This window comes from Sturnus vulgaris, chromosome 1 (assembly GCF_052056855.1).
Source record: "Sturnus vulgaris isolate bStuVul1 chromosome 1, bStuVul1.hap1, whole genome shotgun sequence".
NCBI lineage: Eukaryota > Metazoa > Chordata > Aves > Passeriformes > Sturnidae > Sturnus > Sturnus vulgaris.
The window spans coordinates 7524423-7543068 of record NC_142243.1 but is presented as its reverse complement, the minus strand read 5'-3'; the positions used below and the strand labels follow the sequence as shown (position 1 = coordinate 7543068).

Genomic DNA, 18646 nt, shown 5'->3' with positions numbered 1-18646 from the left:
GTTAAAACTTCTTATGGTTGGAGAATATGGCACAGCAGTTTTTCAGTCATTAAAAATAAAATAAAAATAATATTAAAAAAATAAGCAAGGTATTCTAATCACAATTTTCTGGTATGAAAACAGTAGCACAAAGTGGCTGAGAGAGGCGCCAGAATGACACAGGCAAACACAGAAACGACCACGATCCCTTTAGAAGAAAAGAACTGGGAAGAATGGCAGCAAATCCAGCTCTACAAGGCTCAGATGTGCTGTGGAGATGGATCTCAAAGTAAGAAACTCTGTTTTCAATGGAAAGAGAGGAAAGCAGGCAAAGAGGTTGAGGAACAGAAATGGTTGGGGCTGTTCTCCCTGGAGGCTGTGAAGCTGAGCAGACACCTCAACATGGGTTTATTTTGGTTTTACCTCCCTGCAGTGCCTGGCTTTGCCTCAGTGGGCCATGAAACCTGGCTCAATATCTATCCCTCCACCTCCAGACTCAGAAATCCTGGTGGATGTGGGCAGGGGCTGCAGGGATCCAGAGAACAGTGCAGGTCTGAGCAGTGCCTGCTGCTGTTTGCCATGGATTTGAAGGAAAACGTCTCCTACCTGTTACTGCACTGCTTGGTCTCTGCAGTCCTCACCCCAGGAGAGGAATGAAGGCTTCTGCCATCCTTCTGGAGTTGGTCTCTGCTGTCCCACACTGGCTGCTGTGCACCTGTGTGTGGCATTTGCAGGCACCTGGCATCCCCAGCCTGGCACACAGCAGCCAAGGCATCCCTGGCCACTTATATTTTACTGCTTAACCCATCCAAAAGCTTTAGGATCATCTTTAAAATCTGCCATTTCCCCCTACTTTTCTAATTACTGTTAACTCCATGGCTTAGTTTCCCCTTAGACCTGTACTTGTTGAAGACTGGAAAGCAGCTGGTGCAGAAGCTGCACCATATGGTAGTTACTTATAGCAATGTAAACTAATTGAGTGTGGAGGGTGATATAATCCCTGCCTGCTTTATCTCTCAGGAGCTGCTGGTGTGCCATTGATAGCCTCAAGGATCTGCTCTAGCTCTTCAGTTCTCCTGACACAGAGCGGAACCCAGCCAGAGTCAGCTCCATGTCCTGGCTGGTGTCAACATTGCAGTCACCACTGGGCTTCTTTGGCACAAACTGAAAGATAACCTGCACTGTATCACCCACATCCCTCGTGTCTTCAAGGTCTGAGGTCCTGTGGACAGCTGGTAGCTGGGAGCACTGCTGAAAAAAATCAGTCTTGTTTTCCCAGTACCAGGATCTGAGCACGTTGTCATCACACCTCACACAGTGCCAAGCACAGGCAGCTTGGAAGGTTGTTTTTCACACACAAAGATTTAATCTCTGCTGGAGGAAAGCGTGGACTTGAGCCTCCCAGGTCCCCAGCCTGCCCTTAGCAGTGATGCACTTGCATTTCACATCATTAGTCCCCTGCTCTTCCAGTCACAGACCCACTCTGACCTCTGATTGCTTCCAGATGGCATTAGGATTTGGAGTTGTGTATTTTAAACTGCATTTCAATTTGGTCCTTTTTTTGTTGCTGTTTTTTTTTTTTTCCTCTTTAAATTAGGGAAGCTGATGTGCACAAATTATAAGACGAATTTTGTCATAATTTTGGATATTCTTTTGATTCCCCTGCTATTATACAACAACAGACAGCCAACTCTCTAGTGACAATCACATAACTCAGCAGAATTTTCATCTCTTTCATGTAGCTTTCTCTCATTCTAATTCGGACCGAATACATTCATTTTTGCTTTTTTATTTTCATTTCTTAAGGCCAGAGACTCTTTATTCAGGCCAGAGAGCAGTGAGAAAAATAGGAAAGCTATTTAAACAGCCTGTAGATTTTGCACTGGCCCCTTAATTTCCAAGCAAGGGCTGTACCAAGAAAAAAACCTACAGGAAATTACTTTTTAGGTCAAATTGATGGAATTACACACTAACATAGAATTTCTACGACTATCTTTCAATTTCTTTGTTCTTTCTGTAATCACTTCTTGATTGCAGTACTTTAAAAACATTGAGCTTTCTTTCTTTATAATATGTTTTTCAAATAAAAGTTCATGGGCACCCTCAGAAGAAGAAAATGACCAATTTTCCTCAGGGAAATATCAAGGCATATATAAATTTATCATGATAAAGAGCTCCATTCCCTACAACCATCATGTACAAGCAGTTTATGTGTATTGACCCTGTTGTACATAAAAACAGGCATTCTTTGTATTCTCAGAGCCAAAACGTCTAACTGCAAAGATATCAGAAAAAGACATCAAAACTATACCATAAGGTCATAAAATTTTAGCTCTAGAAGAAGCCCAAAGAAGTCCTAATCCCCTCCTTGCACTGAAATAGGATTGATGTTTATCTCAACAGCCCATGACAAAAATCTGTTTAATTCACTCTTAAAAATCCCCCAGGACAGAGATCCCTGCAGTATCCCTGGGAAACATGCCCTAACAGCTATATTTCCACCCTATAATACTGTACAAAATTTTTGTACGAATTAATTAAATTCTTTTAATCTCTTACAACATTCTGTAGCCTGGAAGACTCTTACACGTGTCACAGCCCCTCAGCTCAATTCTACCAACATAGAAATGATGCATTTTTGTTTAAATGCAGTGAACCTGATGACCTAAATACATTTTTTGTGTTTTATACTATCAAACCACAGAAATTATTCTATGAAGGAAAAGCATGGCTTTTAAATTTGACTGAATCTGAAAACAGTCTCTAACATGCCACTTTATTTTCTAGGAATAACAGTGTTTTGAGATATTTCCTCTGAAACTTTGATAGTGGACATAAAGCATGGATATTACAGCAAGACCCTCCTGGTGCAGATCCAGGGCATCACCATTAGCTTCCATGGAATTATTCCAGACTTCAACTTAGCATGGCAGAGGTCAAAATCTGTTCTGCAATATCTAAAGTGCTGATATACTAATTAGTTATTAAAAATACCAGCATAATCAGAAAATGAGGACACGAGTCCTCCAATAGGCAATTTAACCCAAGGCCTCTGTAATAAAATTGGTGCAGAACTTGTGTGCAAGCAGAAAACCACAATAACTCTGTTATACAACTCACAATACACCATGTTTTGGAAATATTTGACTCTAGTGATACAACACCTATTTTGTGATACCTACCAGGGCTTCAGGGCAAACAAAAACAACTTCTCTCACTGAACATCTCTTAAGGTACTGGCAGTGCTGGCTGAGCTGAGACATCAGGATGAACACCTGGCTTCCTTCCACTGCCTCAAGGAGATCACTGACCACAGTAAATAATATTCTCTTTTCCTTCCAAAAGCCATCCTGAAGCCTGAGTGATGGTGATCCAAAAATTAGATGGTGACAGGTGTTGTTTTTGGCTGGCATCCTCCTTCCAAACAACCTTCTGCAGAAAGGGAAGGTTAAGGATTGGGCTAGAGCTGGCAGGGTTTCTCATGGTGCAGTGCTGGATTTTGAAGCCAGTCCAGGTAACAGCACATTTTAAAATTTTCTGCTGATTTCTAGGCAGGCATTCACAATGTGCACTGTAAATGGTTCAATTTTCCCTGACCTCTGCCATCTGAGAAGGGCCAGAAGATTATTCCTGATGATACAATCTGTAATGGGAGCTTCCTTGGGACAGGGGGACCTCCAACAAAGCCAGGAGGTGATGGAACTTCTACAGAACCTCTCATAACGTCATCTGGTGAAATTTAAGACTCTGTTTTCCCCTGCTTTAACATGCATAAGGCAAAATTATGTTACATCTAGTTCATCTTCCTTGCAACAGAATTTTTTATGGTCGAAATATTCACTTCAAACGCTGAGGTCAAGAGCTGCTCTTCATCCTTTGCAGCTAAACTGGGCAGATTTTATGCACATTTAGTATAAATCAGTGTGCACATAACAGTGCACAAAAATCTAGTCACCTACAATAGGCAGCTAAACAGTGGCTAACTGAGCCTTGGGTGGCCCCCAGTGCATGTACTGAATGGGCAGCACTGAGTGACGTCCCAAATGCAAAACAGAGGAAAACTTCCTATTTTACAATGGGGACAATGTCACCAAAGCACCACACTGCTTTTGCTGCCTCACCTGAGCGAGCACACAAATGAGGGTACAAATTCCATGCAGCTTTCCCCAAAACCCATGAAAAACATCAGCCCGTACTTGAGAGAAAACGAATGGTTTTTAGAGTTGTATTTCTGTTTCCCAAATTACCTTTATCCCAGAGCAGCTGTGTGGAACTGCAAATTTACCCATGTCCATGGAATATTTTCTTTGTGACTGAAAAGATGAAAGTTCTTAAAGAAAAATCTGTATTCTCTGTCCCAATGATTCTTCACGTGTCTTGTCAAAATAGAATAATTTGTAGTCCCATTAAGGCTGGTTTCTTTCACTGTCTGCAGCAATGGCTTTTGTATGACAAGACATCTATTTATCCAGAGTATCTTAAAAAATGCACTGATGAGTCAGTCTAATTCTTCATCTCATTCTCCCTCACCAGGCTTTGGAGCTTCTAATTACTGGCAAAGGTTAGCCCTGCCTGTGAAATATGAGGATATGTCATCTCCTTCTCTGGTGGCACTAAACAAGAACTTTAGGACATACTTGCTTTCAGGCTAATTATGAATGTTTCTTTTCACATTCAGGCATAATTTGATCATCAAAGTTCCTGCTTCCAAGCAGAAGTTCAGCTTTCTCATGTTATACAATGAAAAACTCAGCACACAGACAAATTAGTTAAGGCACTGCTTCAGCAGACTTACTGACTGGTTTCCCAGTACTAAGACCACTTCCAGAGTCCCAGAATTAATATTTCTAAACATAGGAAACATGTCTACTTCACTTGCTTGAAATGCTATAGGCATAAAAGATACTGCTCAAAATAACTGATATTTGATTTGGCAGCTCCTGCCAGGCGCTGCACTTCCGAGACCAGTCATACATGTTCTAAATATACCCTCTGATATTTTTTGTGGGATGCTGATTAAATTATGGAAAGGATTTTTCTTTATTACTGTGTTCTCTTTCCTCTCTTTATAAAGTGTGCAAAAGGAACAGAAGCACTATTAACATGAATCAGCCAGCGGCTTTGGATGTGGAGTTCCCATAAGCTCAGAGAGAGTTTCAGGGAAATGTATGTGAGGGGAAATCGGGAGCCTTTCCTAGATCTTGCAGCAAAAAATTCTGCAGTTTCATTGTCTTAATGATGATGACATCCTGGCCTCTCCCACCAGGTGTCACTGCGAAGTCACACAAGAGGATCTGCTGGTGATCACACAAGATGCAGACAAAATGAAGATTAATAAGGCATCTCTGAAAAAGACTCTTTTTCTTCTCCTCCTCCTCTTGGTTCCTAGCCAAAAAAGAAACACAGCAACACCGCTGTGTGTTAAGCTCAACAAAGCAGAGTATCTGTTTTAAAGGATGACGGTGTAAAGCTCATACTACTCAAGATATTTAAATGTGTGCTGTGGGAGCTGGGGCTGGGGTTTGGCTGCCAGGAGAGGTTCCCTATTGATGTCTGAGGATGAGGTGATATCCAGATGAGACATCCCAACCACGGTGTCAGGACAAAGTCTGGAATGGGGATTCTCACTTTGAGATGATCTTGAGATGTAGAGACTTCCAGATTTAGAGACTACCTCTGATCTTCTGATCCTCTGACAGTGACACGAGATAAGGGAGTAACTCACTAGCAATTCTTATTTTTTAACTCAGTTCTTACTTTTTAACTCATGTGCTATTCTTACCAAAGTCCCTAATAACCACAGATATGTCCCACAGAACAAGCTGCAAAATTGTTCCTTTGTTTTTCTACTTCCTACTCCAATATCTGATATATGCAAACTCCTCATGTCACACTTCATGCATGGCATAGGACCATCTACAGGTGAAAATCCTTCCTTCCCCTCCCAGCAGTGGCAGAAGCACACACCACTATGTCACATCCTTGATTTCCAAGCATGCACTTAGAGCATAACACCAGAAGTTATCCAACTTTTTCTGTGGACACAAAGGAGACCACGCCAGGAATTTCTAGCAGTGCAGCCCAGAGGAGGCTCCTGTCCTCACCCTTGCTGGGCTGCTCCTGGTCTGGCAGCAACATGCCAGCATGGAGGGAAATCCTCCTGCCCCATTCCCCAGGATTCAGCATCACATAATCCCAAAATCAACAAATTTCCAAACTGCAACACATCTCAACCTTCTTTTGTCACTTAATATACTCGTGGAGGTGACCTCCATCAGAGTGCCTTGCTGCCACCCTTCTTCACAACAGCTGAACAGCCTTTCCAAGTGCTTGGGAGTAAATTAAAACACTTTAATTACACCATGACAGAATTAACTTCTGTGGAAGAGTGCTCTAAAAAAAGCATATATAAATGAAATTAATTTTACCTGCAATTTACTTTATAAATGCACGTTATTTTTAAGATATTACTACTTATATACAGAACATATAAATATTCTTATCTTATTGCTTTGGAAGTCCTTTTTGCTACACCAGGACTTGCTTTAAAATTATCTGTAAGACTTATCATTGCTAAAACATATTCTCAAACCAACAATGATCATACAGCAAACTGAAATAAAAACCACTCTGCTGCTGTTATGCATTTAAATGTGTAGCTGATTTCAGTGGCGGAACTTTAAACTCTTTTTTATAGGATATCACTCGATTTTAGTACAAGCATTTATCAGGCACAGCTCTGAAAATGTTAAGTCAGACTATGAAAACATTGTCAGTGCTTTTTTTAGTAATAAACCCCATGCTTAATCTATGCTTTCATGTTACAGTAATCTATGTATCAATCTATAACCTTCCAGCTAAATGCACTAAGCAGATTAAGATCTGATTGATTTGAAATGTTTTTCACTATATTATCAAAAGTCTACAGATCAGCATAAATACCTCGAAGAAATTTTTTCTCCTTTGGCAGATTTACAAAAGCAGAGCTTAACTTGAATTGAAATGAACTTCTGCATTTTTCCAGGGCAAAAAGCCTGTCAAATTTACTCTAGATCTGCCGTGCTTCTGGACTCTGGAAAAAAACCTGTGGCTCTTGTCGTAACAAGAGTGATGACGTTGTGAAGAAAAGTGTCCCCCTGGGCCTGCCATGCCTGTGAAGTGCCAGGGGTCACCCCAAAGGGTGGCACTGCTGGGTTCCCACCTGCAGAGCTCACTGTGCAAACAGCTCTAGAAAGGGAAGGGGGCATTGCTGTTGGTGTGCTCCTGCTACGTAGATAAAAGTAGTTAAAAGTCATCTTCCTCAAATAGAAAACACCGAGTTTTATTTTCTGTGCTGCATTTAGGGGAAGTGAGAGGAAGGTTGTGATCTGCCACAGTGACCCAGCGAGGAGGCTCTGCTGTGGCTGCCCAGGGGTCGCAGAACTTCAGCAACAAAAAGAGCATGGGAGGGAAGAGGAGTGTGCTGAGCTCTCTGCGATCCTGATTGTCACAGCTCCCTTGCAGCCTGTCTGCTGGAGCTGGCTGCACAGATGGAGGCAGATTCCTGCATATGCTCAGAGCTCATCCTGGTAGCTCGCTGAGACGGCGGCGCTGCAAACAAACACGGGCTGAGCATCCCACCCAGCTCGGCTGGGGAGGTGGGGAAGGCACGGCTACAATCCACAGCAGCAATGGGTGAAGGGCAAAAAAAATAGTCTTGAGGTGGCACAGTTCAGTCCTTGTCAAGTTTTCAAGCATTTCCAGTCAGGTAAATTTGGATGTAAAATGTTGTCCAAGTTTATTCCACTGAAGAGGTGGCATCCAAGAAAAGGAAGAACAAAGGTGATAGTGTGTTGGCAGAATATCCCAAGTTAAAGCTCGCTGGCAACCATAACTGGATTCTCTTGGTCCCCACTGGGGAGGTGTCTCTCATTTCTCAATTGTCCTTATCCATTTATGATCCATGAATATCCAGCTTCTCCTGGATCCTGCTCCATCCATCCATGCATGAAGAGAGCTGGTGTTTGAGCTCTGCAGACCCAACAACACCATGGTCCCACAGCTTGTTCCAGCACCTGGCACAAGTCCTCAGTCCTGACACCAGTCCCAGCTTCCCCTCCATGAGGATTACACAAGTGATGACAAGAGAAGGAGCTCAGCTCACACAGTTCAGCTCTGGATTTGATTTTGGATTCCCATTAGCTGGGAATGTTTAAATCAGGCTCTCCTGTGGGATCTTCTACACCTTGCTTGTGAAATAAGAGAATATTTAGTTCAATATTAACTGCATTAGGACACGAAGTGACATTTCCAAATCCTAATTTCTTTCAGACATGCTCCCAGTGAACAGCAGGTTCAGTGGTCCTAATCTGCTTCGTGCCCCACAGGTTACAGAACCTGGCTTGGGATAAACAGACTACTCGATCAAACATTCATTTCTTACCCTAGCACATTAACATAAAGTTAACAAGCAAATTCATTACAGAGGGCAAACCTGAAAGTCAATGTCAGCCAAGAAATTGCTTGAGCAATCCTGTAATTGAATAAAAATATGTGTCAGCAAAACAAGTGTCATCCTGGGCTTGCTGGTGTGCTCTGAGTTCACGGGCTTGACAAACTCCTCTCAGTGTGGTGCTGTGTGTGAGACTCTGCAAGGAGACCTGATGTACTAAATGATGTTTATCAGCCAAATATGGGTAGTAGTAGTAGGCACATTTGACCTACAGAGTCAAACAGCCTGCCCACAACTTCACCACCAAATTAATAAATAAAGTGAAAGAAAATTTGATAACTTCTTAGTCACTTCTCTGGTTACAAAGTGCTTTCACAGCACAAGGAGGACATTTACTTGCAAATATACTGTATTATAGTAAAACACGTATTTAAATACATATAAAAAAATAAACCCCTATCAGATTTTTCCACTGATGTGTTTGATGAGTTTGTACACTGATTTATGGGATCCGCATATTTGGGAGGGGAAAACAAACTCATTTATTTTAATTCCCTCATTTCTGAGTCCAAGGGCACGGGTTTATCTGTGATAAAGACCAATTTAAGTAGTGATTCCTATTTTTACACCAATTAACTGTTAACGGCAAGTTGTAACCTATTCTGTTCTATTAAGCCTCAGAAAAACCTGGGAGCAGCCAACAGGACACAGTTAATAGATGTATCTGGAAACTTTATCTCTGCAGAGGTAAGAAAACCTTGGGACTATGCTGGGACCTGTGGGAGAAAGTGTGACTTTAGAGGGAAGCTGTGTCACAGGAAAGAGACACTGCCAGCTCCAAAAGAAGGAACTGCTGGAACAGCAGCATTAGTCAGCAACAGAGAGAGAGGGATGCATGATACATACCTGGTTTTTATATATATACATTTATGTGTGTGTGTATGTATTACAATTTTTATCCTGATATATTAGTTTAGAAGTTTAAAAGCCTACAGCAACCTCCAAAAGAACAGGGGGTGGTGAGGATCCTCTCCTAAGCTAATGAGCTGCTGAGATAACTTTTGAAGCAGCTGCTCCCAGACACCTAAATGGCCATTTGCCAGCTGAAAGGATCAAAGAAAAGCAGTGCTCCAGAGATGACCCTCCACCCTGTCAGGCCCATTTTCACAGGGAAGAAGCCAATTACTGGGGTCTGCTTTTAGAAATTTTTTTTAGGTGGCAAGATCTGGGCAGCTTCCAAGGCCCGCTTATTTCTGTGGAAAACAGCTAATCAAGTGAAATTGTTTCCTTACTTTCTCCTTTAAGATAGAACCCCTTTCCCTCCCCATTTCTGTCCTTTTCTGTGGTTTCAGAACTGGCACGGCCATGAGTGATTGAAGGTGCCATTAAATAATGAAGCAGTTCTGTTCATTAAAGCCTAGTGATTGATTACCTTGGGACTAAGGGAAAGAAAACAGCCTGAAAACAGAATTCTTACACCATTTCACATCATTTCCAGTCCAGCACATCAGGCACTGTTAGAATAGCAGGTTTTCAGCTCCATGGTCCACCAGTGCCCAGAAATGAGATGCCGGGTGTCTAATTCCAGCAAGCTCTGTAATTCTAGAGTGTAACTTAAACTCATAACTAACTGCTGGCCTAAATGTTGTGTCCTACCTTCATAGAGCCAGTCGCTGAGCCCATTGAAAATAACACCTTCCTTTCCTGTGGAGACCACTCGGATGGCTTGTTTCCCCACATGGGCACAGTAATAGATGTTATTCTCAAAGATAAATATCTGATTTGAAGGGAAAAAAAAAAAAAAAAAGAAAGAAAGAAAAAGAGAACAGCATTAAGAAGTGGCTCCAGCATAAAATGTTGCATTTTGCTTTGACAATAATTGGCAGTACAAAATCACACATCACAATTTTATGGCATCTTTTGCAAAAAAAAGGATTTCCACAGCTTGCTTCCAATGCTACCCGTTAATAGAAAGATGCTAATTTACAACAAACTGAAGCTTTGGTGTTTTGATACAAACTTTATTTCTCTCACTCCTGTCTTAATTTCAGAAATTGAACAGTTCAGTTAGAGGGCGTGAGATGAAGAATGCCATTGCTCAGGTTTTGAGAGTTGTTAGAGCTATTGCTGTGAAATGCTCCTGTGAATCAGGCTCTTTATTTATGTGTTGAAATGCTGATCAGGAAGTAAAGCTTTAGCCAGCCAATAATAAAAATATTGTTCCATGGCATCAGTCTATATATCATGTGGTTAAATTGTTCTGTGTTCCTCTGTCACTGATAGCACATTCCTGTCCCCTCACCCTGAAGTGAAACACATCTTGCTCCAAGTAGAGTCACAGAATCACAGAACCACTTGCTTGTAAAACACCCTTAAAGTCTTTAAGGTCCCTTCCAACCCAAACCATTCTATGATTTTAAGATCACTGAGTCCAAGCATTAACCCAGCACTGCCAAGCCCAGCCTCCTTTCAGGGAATTGTGGGGAGTGATGAGGTTCCCCCTGAGCCTCCTTTTCTCCAGCTAAACCCCAGCTCCCTCAGCCACTCCTCACAAGGCTGGAGCTCCAGACCCATCCCCAGCTCTGTTCCTTCTCTGGATCCAGCACCTCTTTCTTGTTGTGAGGGAACTGAACACAGGATTTGAGCTGAGGCCTCCCCAGTGCCCAATACAGGGGGACAGTGATTGCCCTGGTCCTGCTGGCCACACCATTTATGATGCAGGCCAGGATGCCTTTGGCTTTCTTATCCACCTGGGCACACCTGGCTCATGTTCAGCTGCTGTCAACCAGCACCACGAGGTCCTTTCTCACAGGGCCACTCTCCAGCCATTCTGTCCCCAGGCTGTGGCACTGCCTGTGATTGTTGTGACCCAAATTCAGGACCCAGCACTTGGCCCTGTTAAAACTCACACCTCTGGCTCTTCTTGTAGATAGCATCACATTTCCTGTCCTCCAGTCACCTGGGCCCTCCCCAGTTAGCCAGGATGGCTGGTGAAGGGTGGAAAGTGGCTCAGGGAGCACTTCTGCCAGCTCCCATTAGCCTTGGAGGGATCCCATGCATTCCTGTAGATTTGTGTGTGACTAAGAGCTGTGGCAGGTCACTGACACTTTCACCTCGTGGGACATTTATTCTGCTCCCCATCCTCATCTTGAACGTATTTTTAAACTCTATTCAAACTGAAAAGATCTACTGAACAAACAAGCTATTTAGACTGAAATGCAAAATGTTAATATAATTTAGTAGACATTTATAGATGGGTTTTTATACACTTGAAGATACTGGAATAAATGCTATGTATCTTTATTGTGATACTAGAAAGCAATTTCTCACATTATGAAAAGACAGAATCGGGAAAAATATTTGCTTTCATCTTCTGTTTCACATCCTATTACGGTATATGTTTCACCCAAAGATAAGCTGGAAACATTCCAGAAGAAAGCATAGATCTTAATTTAATTTTGGCAGGAGTTATAGCAGGTTTGCCTGAAAGTAAAAATTATTACTGAAACTGTAGATTGCTCTTCTTCCTTTTAAACTAGGAAAAGCTGCATTCATTGAATAGATTTGGAATGCAAAAATACATTGTGAAAGATACTACATTCTCTTTCCTACCTTGAATTTTAGTAAACAGAACAGCCAGATAAGGGATTCCAAGTAAAGAATTCTATGTATTAGCTAATCTGCATATAGGGAGGTTGTTGGAGTTTAAATGTGCATAAAAATTGTGAAGACTAAGCAGAATAAGATACTCAGGGTCCAAATAAATCCAAATCTCTGTGTCTGAGTACTAAATGTGCTAAGGGGTACTTGGGTAAGAGCTCTTCTGTGACAGGCACAGAATCAAGTGGATTTATTCAAATGATGGAACCCTCCCCTTGCCCAGATTTTTCCAGCAAAATAAGGTTTGCAATATTTTGTACTACAGTCAATGTTTTATGAGTTTACAGGGAAAATAAAGAAAGTGGATTGACAACCTGTTCCCACCCTTCCCTTTTAAAGTATTGCAACATTTCCATCTTCACTGTCTGGTCTTTCAAAGCTTCATTGCACTCATCAGGCTGTGTGAGATATCTGGTAGCTGCAGTGGAAAAATAATATACTGCTCTGACTTCAAACTGTCTCTCAGATAATTCAGAGCCAAACTGCAGCACCTCATGGAGATTTAAAAATTATCCTCCTAACTACAGTGCCTTGTACCCTAAAAATGTCAACCATAATCACGATAAAAGATAACTGAAGCAGCACAAGGAAGATTTCTGTGTAATGTATCTTATAAATTAAGAAAAAGCATTTGGACTTCTGTTATTCATCAAGAAAGAAATGTCTTTGGATTACCTCACATCCCTTGTTAGAAACGTATTTGAAGTTATTGTGAAATACCTGTGTAACAATGTTTACTGCTTTGTTTTCATGGCATCAAAGCAGTGCTTTCTATCAAATGATCAATCCTGTCAGCTAATTAGAGAATAAGAAATTTTAGCAAAGAAAAATAGTAAAAATATATACAGACATCACTTTTACATTACTTTATGCCAGCAGTGCATAGCACTCCTAGACAAATTTACAATGATGACAGAAGGGATAAAGCTCAGTTTTATGCCTCTCTGTTCAGGAGATAAAAAGCAGAACATAAATTTCTGGTGTCTTTTCTTTTGGTGTGCATATTTGAGTAAGATTTTAACTCAGACATTCTTGCAATATATGTGCCTTAAAATCCAACACTGAACACAACTACTGGCATGGAAAACCAAGCTGTGCTGAGTCAGGAAGAGCCCTGTGTTGAATACCATATCCCTTTTCATCATGACACATTCAACACAGAGGAAAGAGAAGATATTCTGAAAGAAGTAAGAATGGAAATATCCATACATAGATTGAAGAAACAGAAATTGCTAACTCTACAGAAAAATCAAGGACGACGTAAGTTCTACAAGATAATGGACAGACACAGAATACAAGAAAAAATGTATTTTCACCATTATATTTCTCCAAAACAACAGGCAAACCAATGAAACGAGAATATTTTTCCTAATGAAATCAGAATTAACATATGGAACTTCTTGCCACTGGTTCTAGCAGAAGACCTTTCTCTCTGCTGGGTGTTTTAACAGATGCCCAAAAGATTAAACACTTAACAAAAATAACTGGAACATCTGAGGGGATTAAGGAAAAGTTTGGGGTTTTTCAAATGCATTCACTTAATCCCAGGATAATAAAAATCAATGGAGATTTTGCTGTTGGCTTTATGTGGCTCAGGATGTAACTTTCAGCTATAACCCCTTGAGCCTCAGGTATCAGCACACCACTAACTCCTGTGGTCTGGGAAGAAATCTCTGCCCGTTTGCAACTGGTGTTAGAATTCATTACCCCAAACCACTTGACATCCTTGCACGACACAACTAAAACTGGAGAAAAAAAAGATGAGGCTGCTTGGAGCACAAGCATGAGACAGGAAAAAAAGCCAAAGCTTAAATATCCAGTAAGATAAATTTATACAGTAGGGTAAATATTTGATCTAACAACAAATTAAACTTAATTCACTTCAAACATACAAGAGCCTTAACGACACTGATTGATTCAAGGATTTATTTAAAATCTTTTTGCAACTGCTTAGGGGTTTCTAAAATAATACTCTCTACCAAAGTGACCCAGAGAGGTATTCAGCAATTATGCTGCATTAATTAAAATATTGGTACTTTGAAATGCATAAATTTATGTATCTTTTCAGGAATATAATTTTAAAAACTCCTTAAGACTTAGAAAGTCCCAGTGACCAACTATTCTGAGTAGGTGAACACTACACCTCCTTTTACAGTTGGTCAACCCACTTTCCCTCCAGCCAAAGAGCTGAGTGAAATTCCTACTTCTCCATAGATCAAAAGAAAACAAATCCATGCACACTAATCTGCATTTTCACTGCTCCTAATTATTTTCCATCTGTAGGGTGGCATTCTAAGTTTATGTTCTCTTTACTCCACAATTTCTAATGCATAACTTGTCAACTGAATGAGCTGTATCACTCAAATTTCTCTTAAATTTAATGCCTGGATGCTTGTTACTTTCAGTTATTAGCACGTTGAGAAGTGTAAATGTTTCCTACACGTTAAAAGGCACCTTTCCACACTGCCAGGAGAGCCCACAGGATTTATCTGGGACAGAATAGGTAACATGGAAAGGTTGGCACTTGGACATGGAAGGTTTGATTAACAAGAACTGGCTTTCATGCACAGACAGGCACCAAAACTTTCCTTGACACCGAGTGCTGGGTTTGGCTGGGGTAGAGTTAATTCTCTTCCCAGTGGCTGGTACAGGGCTGTGTTTTGGGTTTGTGCTGAGCACAGTGTAGATAATACAGAGATATTTTTGTTATTGCTGAGCAGGGCTTACACAGAATTTTCTGCTTTTCGTGCTTTTTTTGGTGCTTTTTCTGCTTTTTGTGCTTCCCAGCACCCCAGAATAGGGTGCTGGGAAGATGGGAGGAGACAGAGCCAGGACAGATGACCCAAACTGACCCAAGGGTTATCCCAGACACTGAGCATCATGGTCAGTGTATAAAGTGGGGGAAGAAGAAGGAAGAGGGGAACTTTTGGAGTGATGGTGTTTGTCTTCCCAAGTCACTGATACATGTGATGGAGCCCTGCTCTCTCCTGGAGATGGCTGAGCACCTGCCCAGCCATGGGGAGCAGGGAATTAATTCCTTGTTTTTCTTTGCTTGTGTGCACAGCTTTCTCTTTCCCTATTAAAATGTCTTTATCTCCACCCATAAGTGCTCTGGGTTTTACTCTTCTGGTTCTCTCCCTGATCCCACTGGAGCAAGCAGCTGTGTGGGGCTTGGTTGCTGGCTGGGGTTAAACCACAAAACCTTGTTCTAAATTCAAAATCAGTTCAATCTTCCTTTGAGGCTTAAGAAGACCAGGCGCAAAAAGGAAGACACAGTGAGTGGGGAAATAGAACTACAAATAAAGACAATATTCTCTCCTCGTCCAACATGATGTATTTAATTGTTTCTTGGTTTTAATGTTAAACCTTTATTTTTTCCTCTTTCTGCTCTTTTGTTGGAAAACCAGTTTACCTGAGAGAATATTCTGAATAGTAAAAAAAAGAAACAGAATAATTTTAAAACTTTTTCCACCTCTCAGAAGCACTTGTATTTATTTTGCAGAATCAGTAAACAAAAAAAATCTGTGAAAAGTTACAGACCTGCCACAAGCTGAGCCCATCAGGGCCACTGCTAGTGCATCTGTGAAAAAGTATTTATAAAAGGGAAAAAAGCTTGGGCTTGTATGTATGTGAGAGGAGTGAGAAAATGTGAGAGAAACAGCCTTGCAGACACTGTGGTCAGTGGATGAGGAGGGGGTAGGAAGGGAAGGTGTGGTTATTTTTGCTTTATTTCTGACTCTTACGATTAATAGAAAATTATCAAACTGATTCCCCTAGACCAAGTCTCTTTTTCCCTGATGGCAACTGGCAAGTGATCCCCCTGTCCTTAGCTCCACCATGAGATTTTCACAGAATTTTCTCCCCCAGGCCCACTGGGGAGGGGGAATGATGGAGCAGCTTGGTGGGCAACCCACCACAATAATCCCACAAGGGGATTTAAATCCCTTTAATATGTTCAGGAAGTGTAAAAGTATGATGTCTTTATTTACGTGCTAAGGAGCTGGCTGAGGTCTGTAACAGAAGCACAGCTTGTAAATGGGGTTTGGAAATGTCAGATCATGGACACAAGGAGTTTTCATCATGATCAAATCCTTCCTGGAAATGTACATACAGAAAGACCCCTCCCTTCTCTCCACCATTTCTAGTGCTCTCTAATTCCATCCAAATATTTTGGAGATATCCCTTCTTAAGCTGATTTTGGTTTTACACTGGCATATGAAACCTGGAAGCTGAGAACTGTGAAAGTGAAAAGCTGCAAAGAGAGAGATTCCCTGCTGCTTGTTTGAGTTAAAACCTATCTGTACCACCCAGAATTAGCCTGAGCCTCTCCTCATCCATGTAGCATCTTCAAGCAGATACAATAATTGCGTTTTCATTTTGTGATATTAAGGACGTGTGACAAGCATTGTACCAGAAAGGTCTTGGCATTTTGCAATTACTGCTCTTACATCAACTTCAGCAGAAAAATGTGTGATCAATTCAAAATCAGTTCTACAGCTTGTTGCTGATTGATTATGCATTATTTAATGAATACTCTGCCAATTTCTTTTGAGCCTCATAAATTGCAAACTTTGATGTTCAAATAGCTGTCATTAATGTATTCTGTCATTAGTGTTTTTCCTAATGCATATGATGTGATTACAGCAGCTCTTATCAGTTCTTCAAAAGGGTGATAAAACCATGAACTGCTCCTCACCAGTGAGCTTGCATAATAAGATCTAGTATTTTAATTAGACTTTTCTTGTTGTCATTTAAATGTAGTTTGATAGCAGGTGATAAAAAATACAAGACAAAAAGCTTTAAAATATTTTCATTCTCTCCATCAATTGATTCACGTTCATAATTTAGGAAAGAGACAGATAACAATTATGATGGAGGAGTGAGATAAAGAATTTTTAAATCAACTTTTTTTCTTCACAAAATGAAAATGTCATTATTAAGTCTAGTTTAATTACACAATTAAACTATTCCACCCAATCAGAACATTGCAGAAAATCACATCTTAATAAATAATTGACAGAAAAGGCTACAGGTGCAGTTTTTCACACTAGAGTTTGTCTTTGTTTTAATTCAAAGTAAGAAGCTAACACCTTAAGACACCAGAGATTTAGAAGGCAGCAGTTTCTGAAGGTATGCCACAAAAAGAAAAAGCTTAGTTTAATTCAAATTTGCCTTGCCCAGAAATAGGCAAAGGTAATGTTTACATCGAAGTGAGGACTACACCTGCTCAGAATAATTCTGCAGGGAAGCTTTCAGGACAGAAAAAACCCCAGGGGACCACTACAGCCAGAAGTGGAGATTGATGCATGTAAGAGTCATGCTGATTGAACACATCATGATGAACACATCAAAACCAATATTCTTGGCTCATCACTGGGGATGGAAGGCTTGAACACATCTGATTCCAGTGATGTAAGAGCTCAGCTGCATGGAAATCAGTGCAATGAAAAGAAATGCAACTGCTTGTTGCAAGGGAAACCACCAGAGCCACTGCAAAAGTCAAACAAAAAATCTGCTGCCTCCAGAGGCCTTGATTGTATATTTGGGAAAGGAAGTGTAGAAGAGTCACCACTAGTAAATCATGGGAATCTGATTTTAGCCACATAACTTGGAAACTGCCGATATACCTTGTAAAATAAACATTAAGAACTTAATTTTGCTCTCATTGCATGTGATCAAGAAAGCGACCAAGCTGTCAGAGAGAAGGGAAAAAGCATTCCTTCATGTGTTCAAATAAAGAAACATTTCCTATCTATGTGAAGAGTGTCCAGAGCTCTAGAGCAGAGTCTTTAGGGTTCCCCAGGGAGGATGTGGCTCTCCAGCTCTGAAGGTGATTTGTCTCTGGGGCTGGGGCAGGTGAGCACCTTGCAGGACGTGGGTGTGTGTGGAGGAAGGAAAGGAGCAGTGGGAGCATCCTTTACCAGATTTCTGGTCAAAAAGATGTTCCCTTCTTCATATAAATGGAAGAAGCCTCACATTCAATTACCCTGATCCTCAGGGGGGACCTTAACTTTTATCCCCTGCAGGGTCAGCAACACAGGCACAATAACCCAGGGGGTCTCTGGAAAGCATTTGTCCTGACACAGGTGATGAAGGAGCTGTTGAAGGGAGATGCTCTGCTGGACCTCACACTTTCAAACCAGGAGAAATTGCAGGGCAACGTGAAAGCTGAGAGCAGCTGATGCTGCACACACCATGAAGGTAATGTGATGAGGTGATGAAGTTCATCACAAGAGGTGATGAAATTCAGGATCACAAGAGGAAAAAAGGCAAGAAAGGAATAAAGCCCTGGAATTTAGGAAAGCAGACTTTGGCCTATTCAGAAACTTGCTTGGAACTACCCCATTTGGATTCTCTCTTAGAGTTTTTTAGACCTTCTAGGTTTAAATGTCTTTTGACAATCCAAAATTGTCAAAACTAATGCTCGAGATGAAATCCCACATAATAGACTAGAGAAATAATGGCAGATTTCTATGATACATGGAGATACATTGAGACACATTCCCCAAATTTTTCCTTTTAAACGGGGTATGTCAGAGGATTTTTCTTCTTGATTCTCCCAGCTTAAGTCCTTCA

General features: G+C 41.0%; 1 protein-coding gene across 5 annotated transcripts in view; it reads right to left on the bottom strand.

Moving 5' to 3' along the window:
• DPP6 (dipeptidyl peptidase like 6) overlaps positions 1–18646 on the bottom strand; it is a 530216-nt gene that overhangs the window by 71770 nt on the left and 439800 nt on the right. For all 5 annotated transcript variants that reach the window (XM_088158874.1, XM_088158879.1, XM_014872222.2 and 2 more), the window contains exon 8: positions 10067–10187. In XM_088158874.1, the coding sequence (XP_088015000.1) occupies positions 10067–10187 (121 nt within the window). The remainder of the gene's footprint in view (positions 1–10066; positions 10188–18646) is intronic.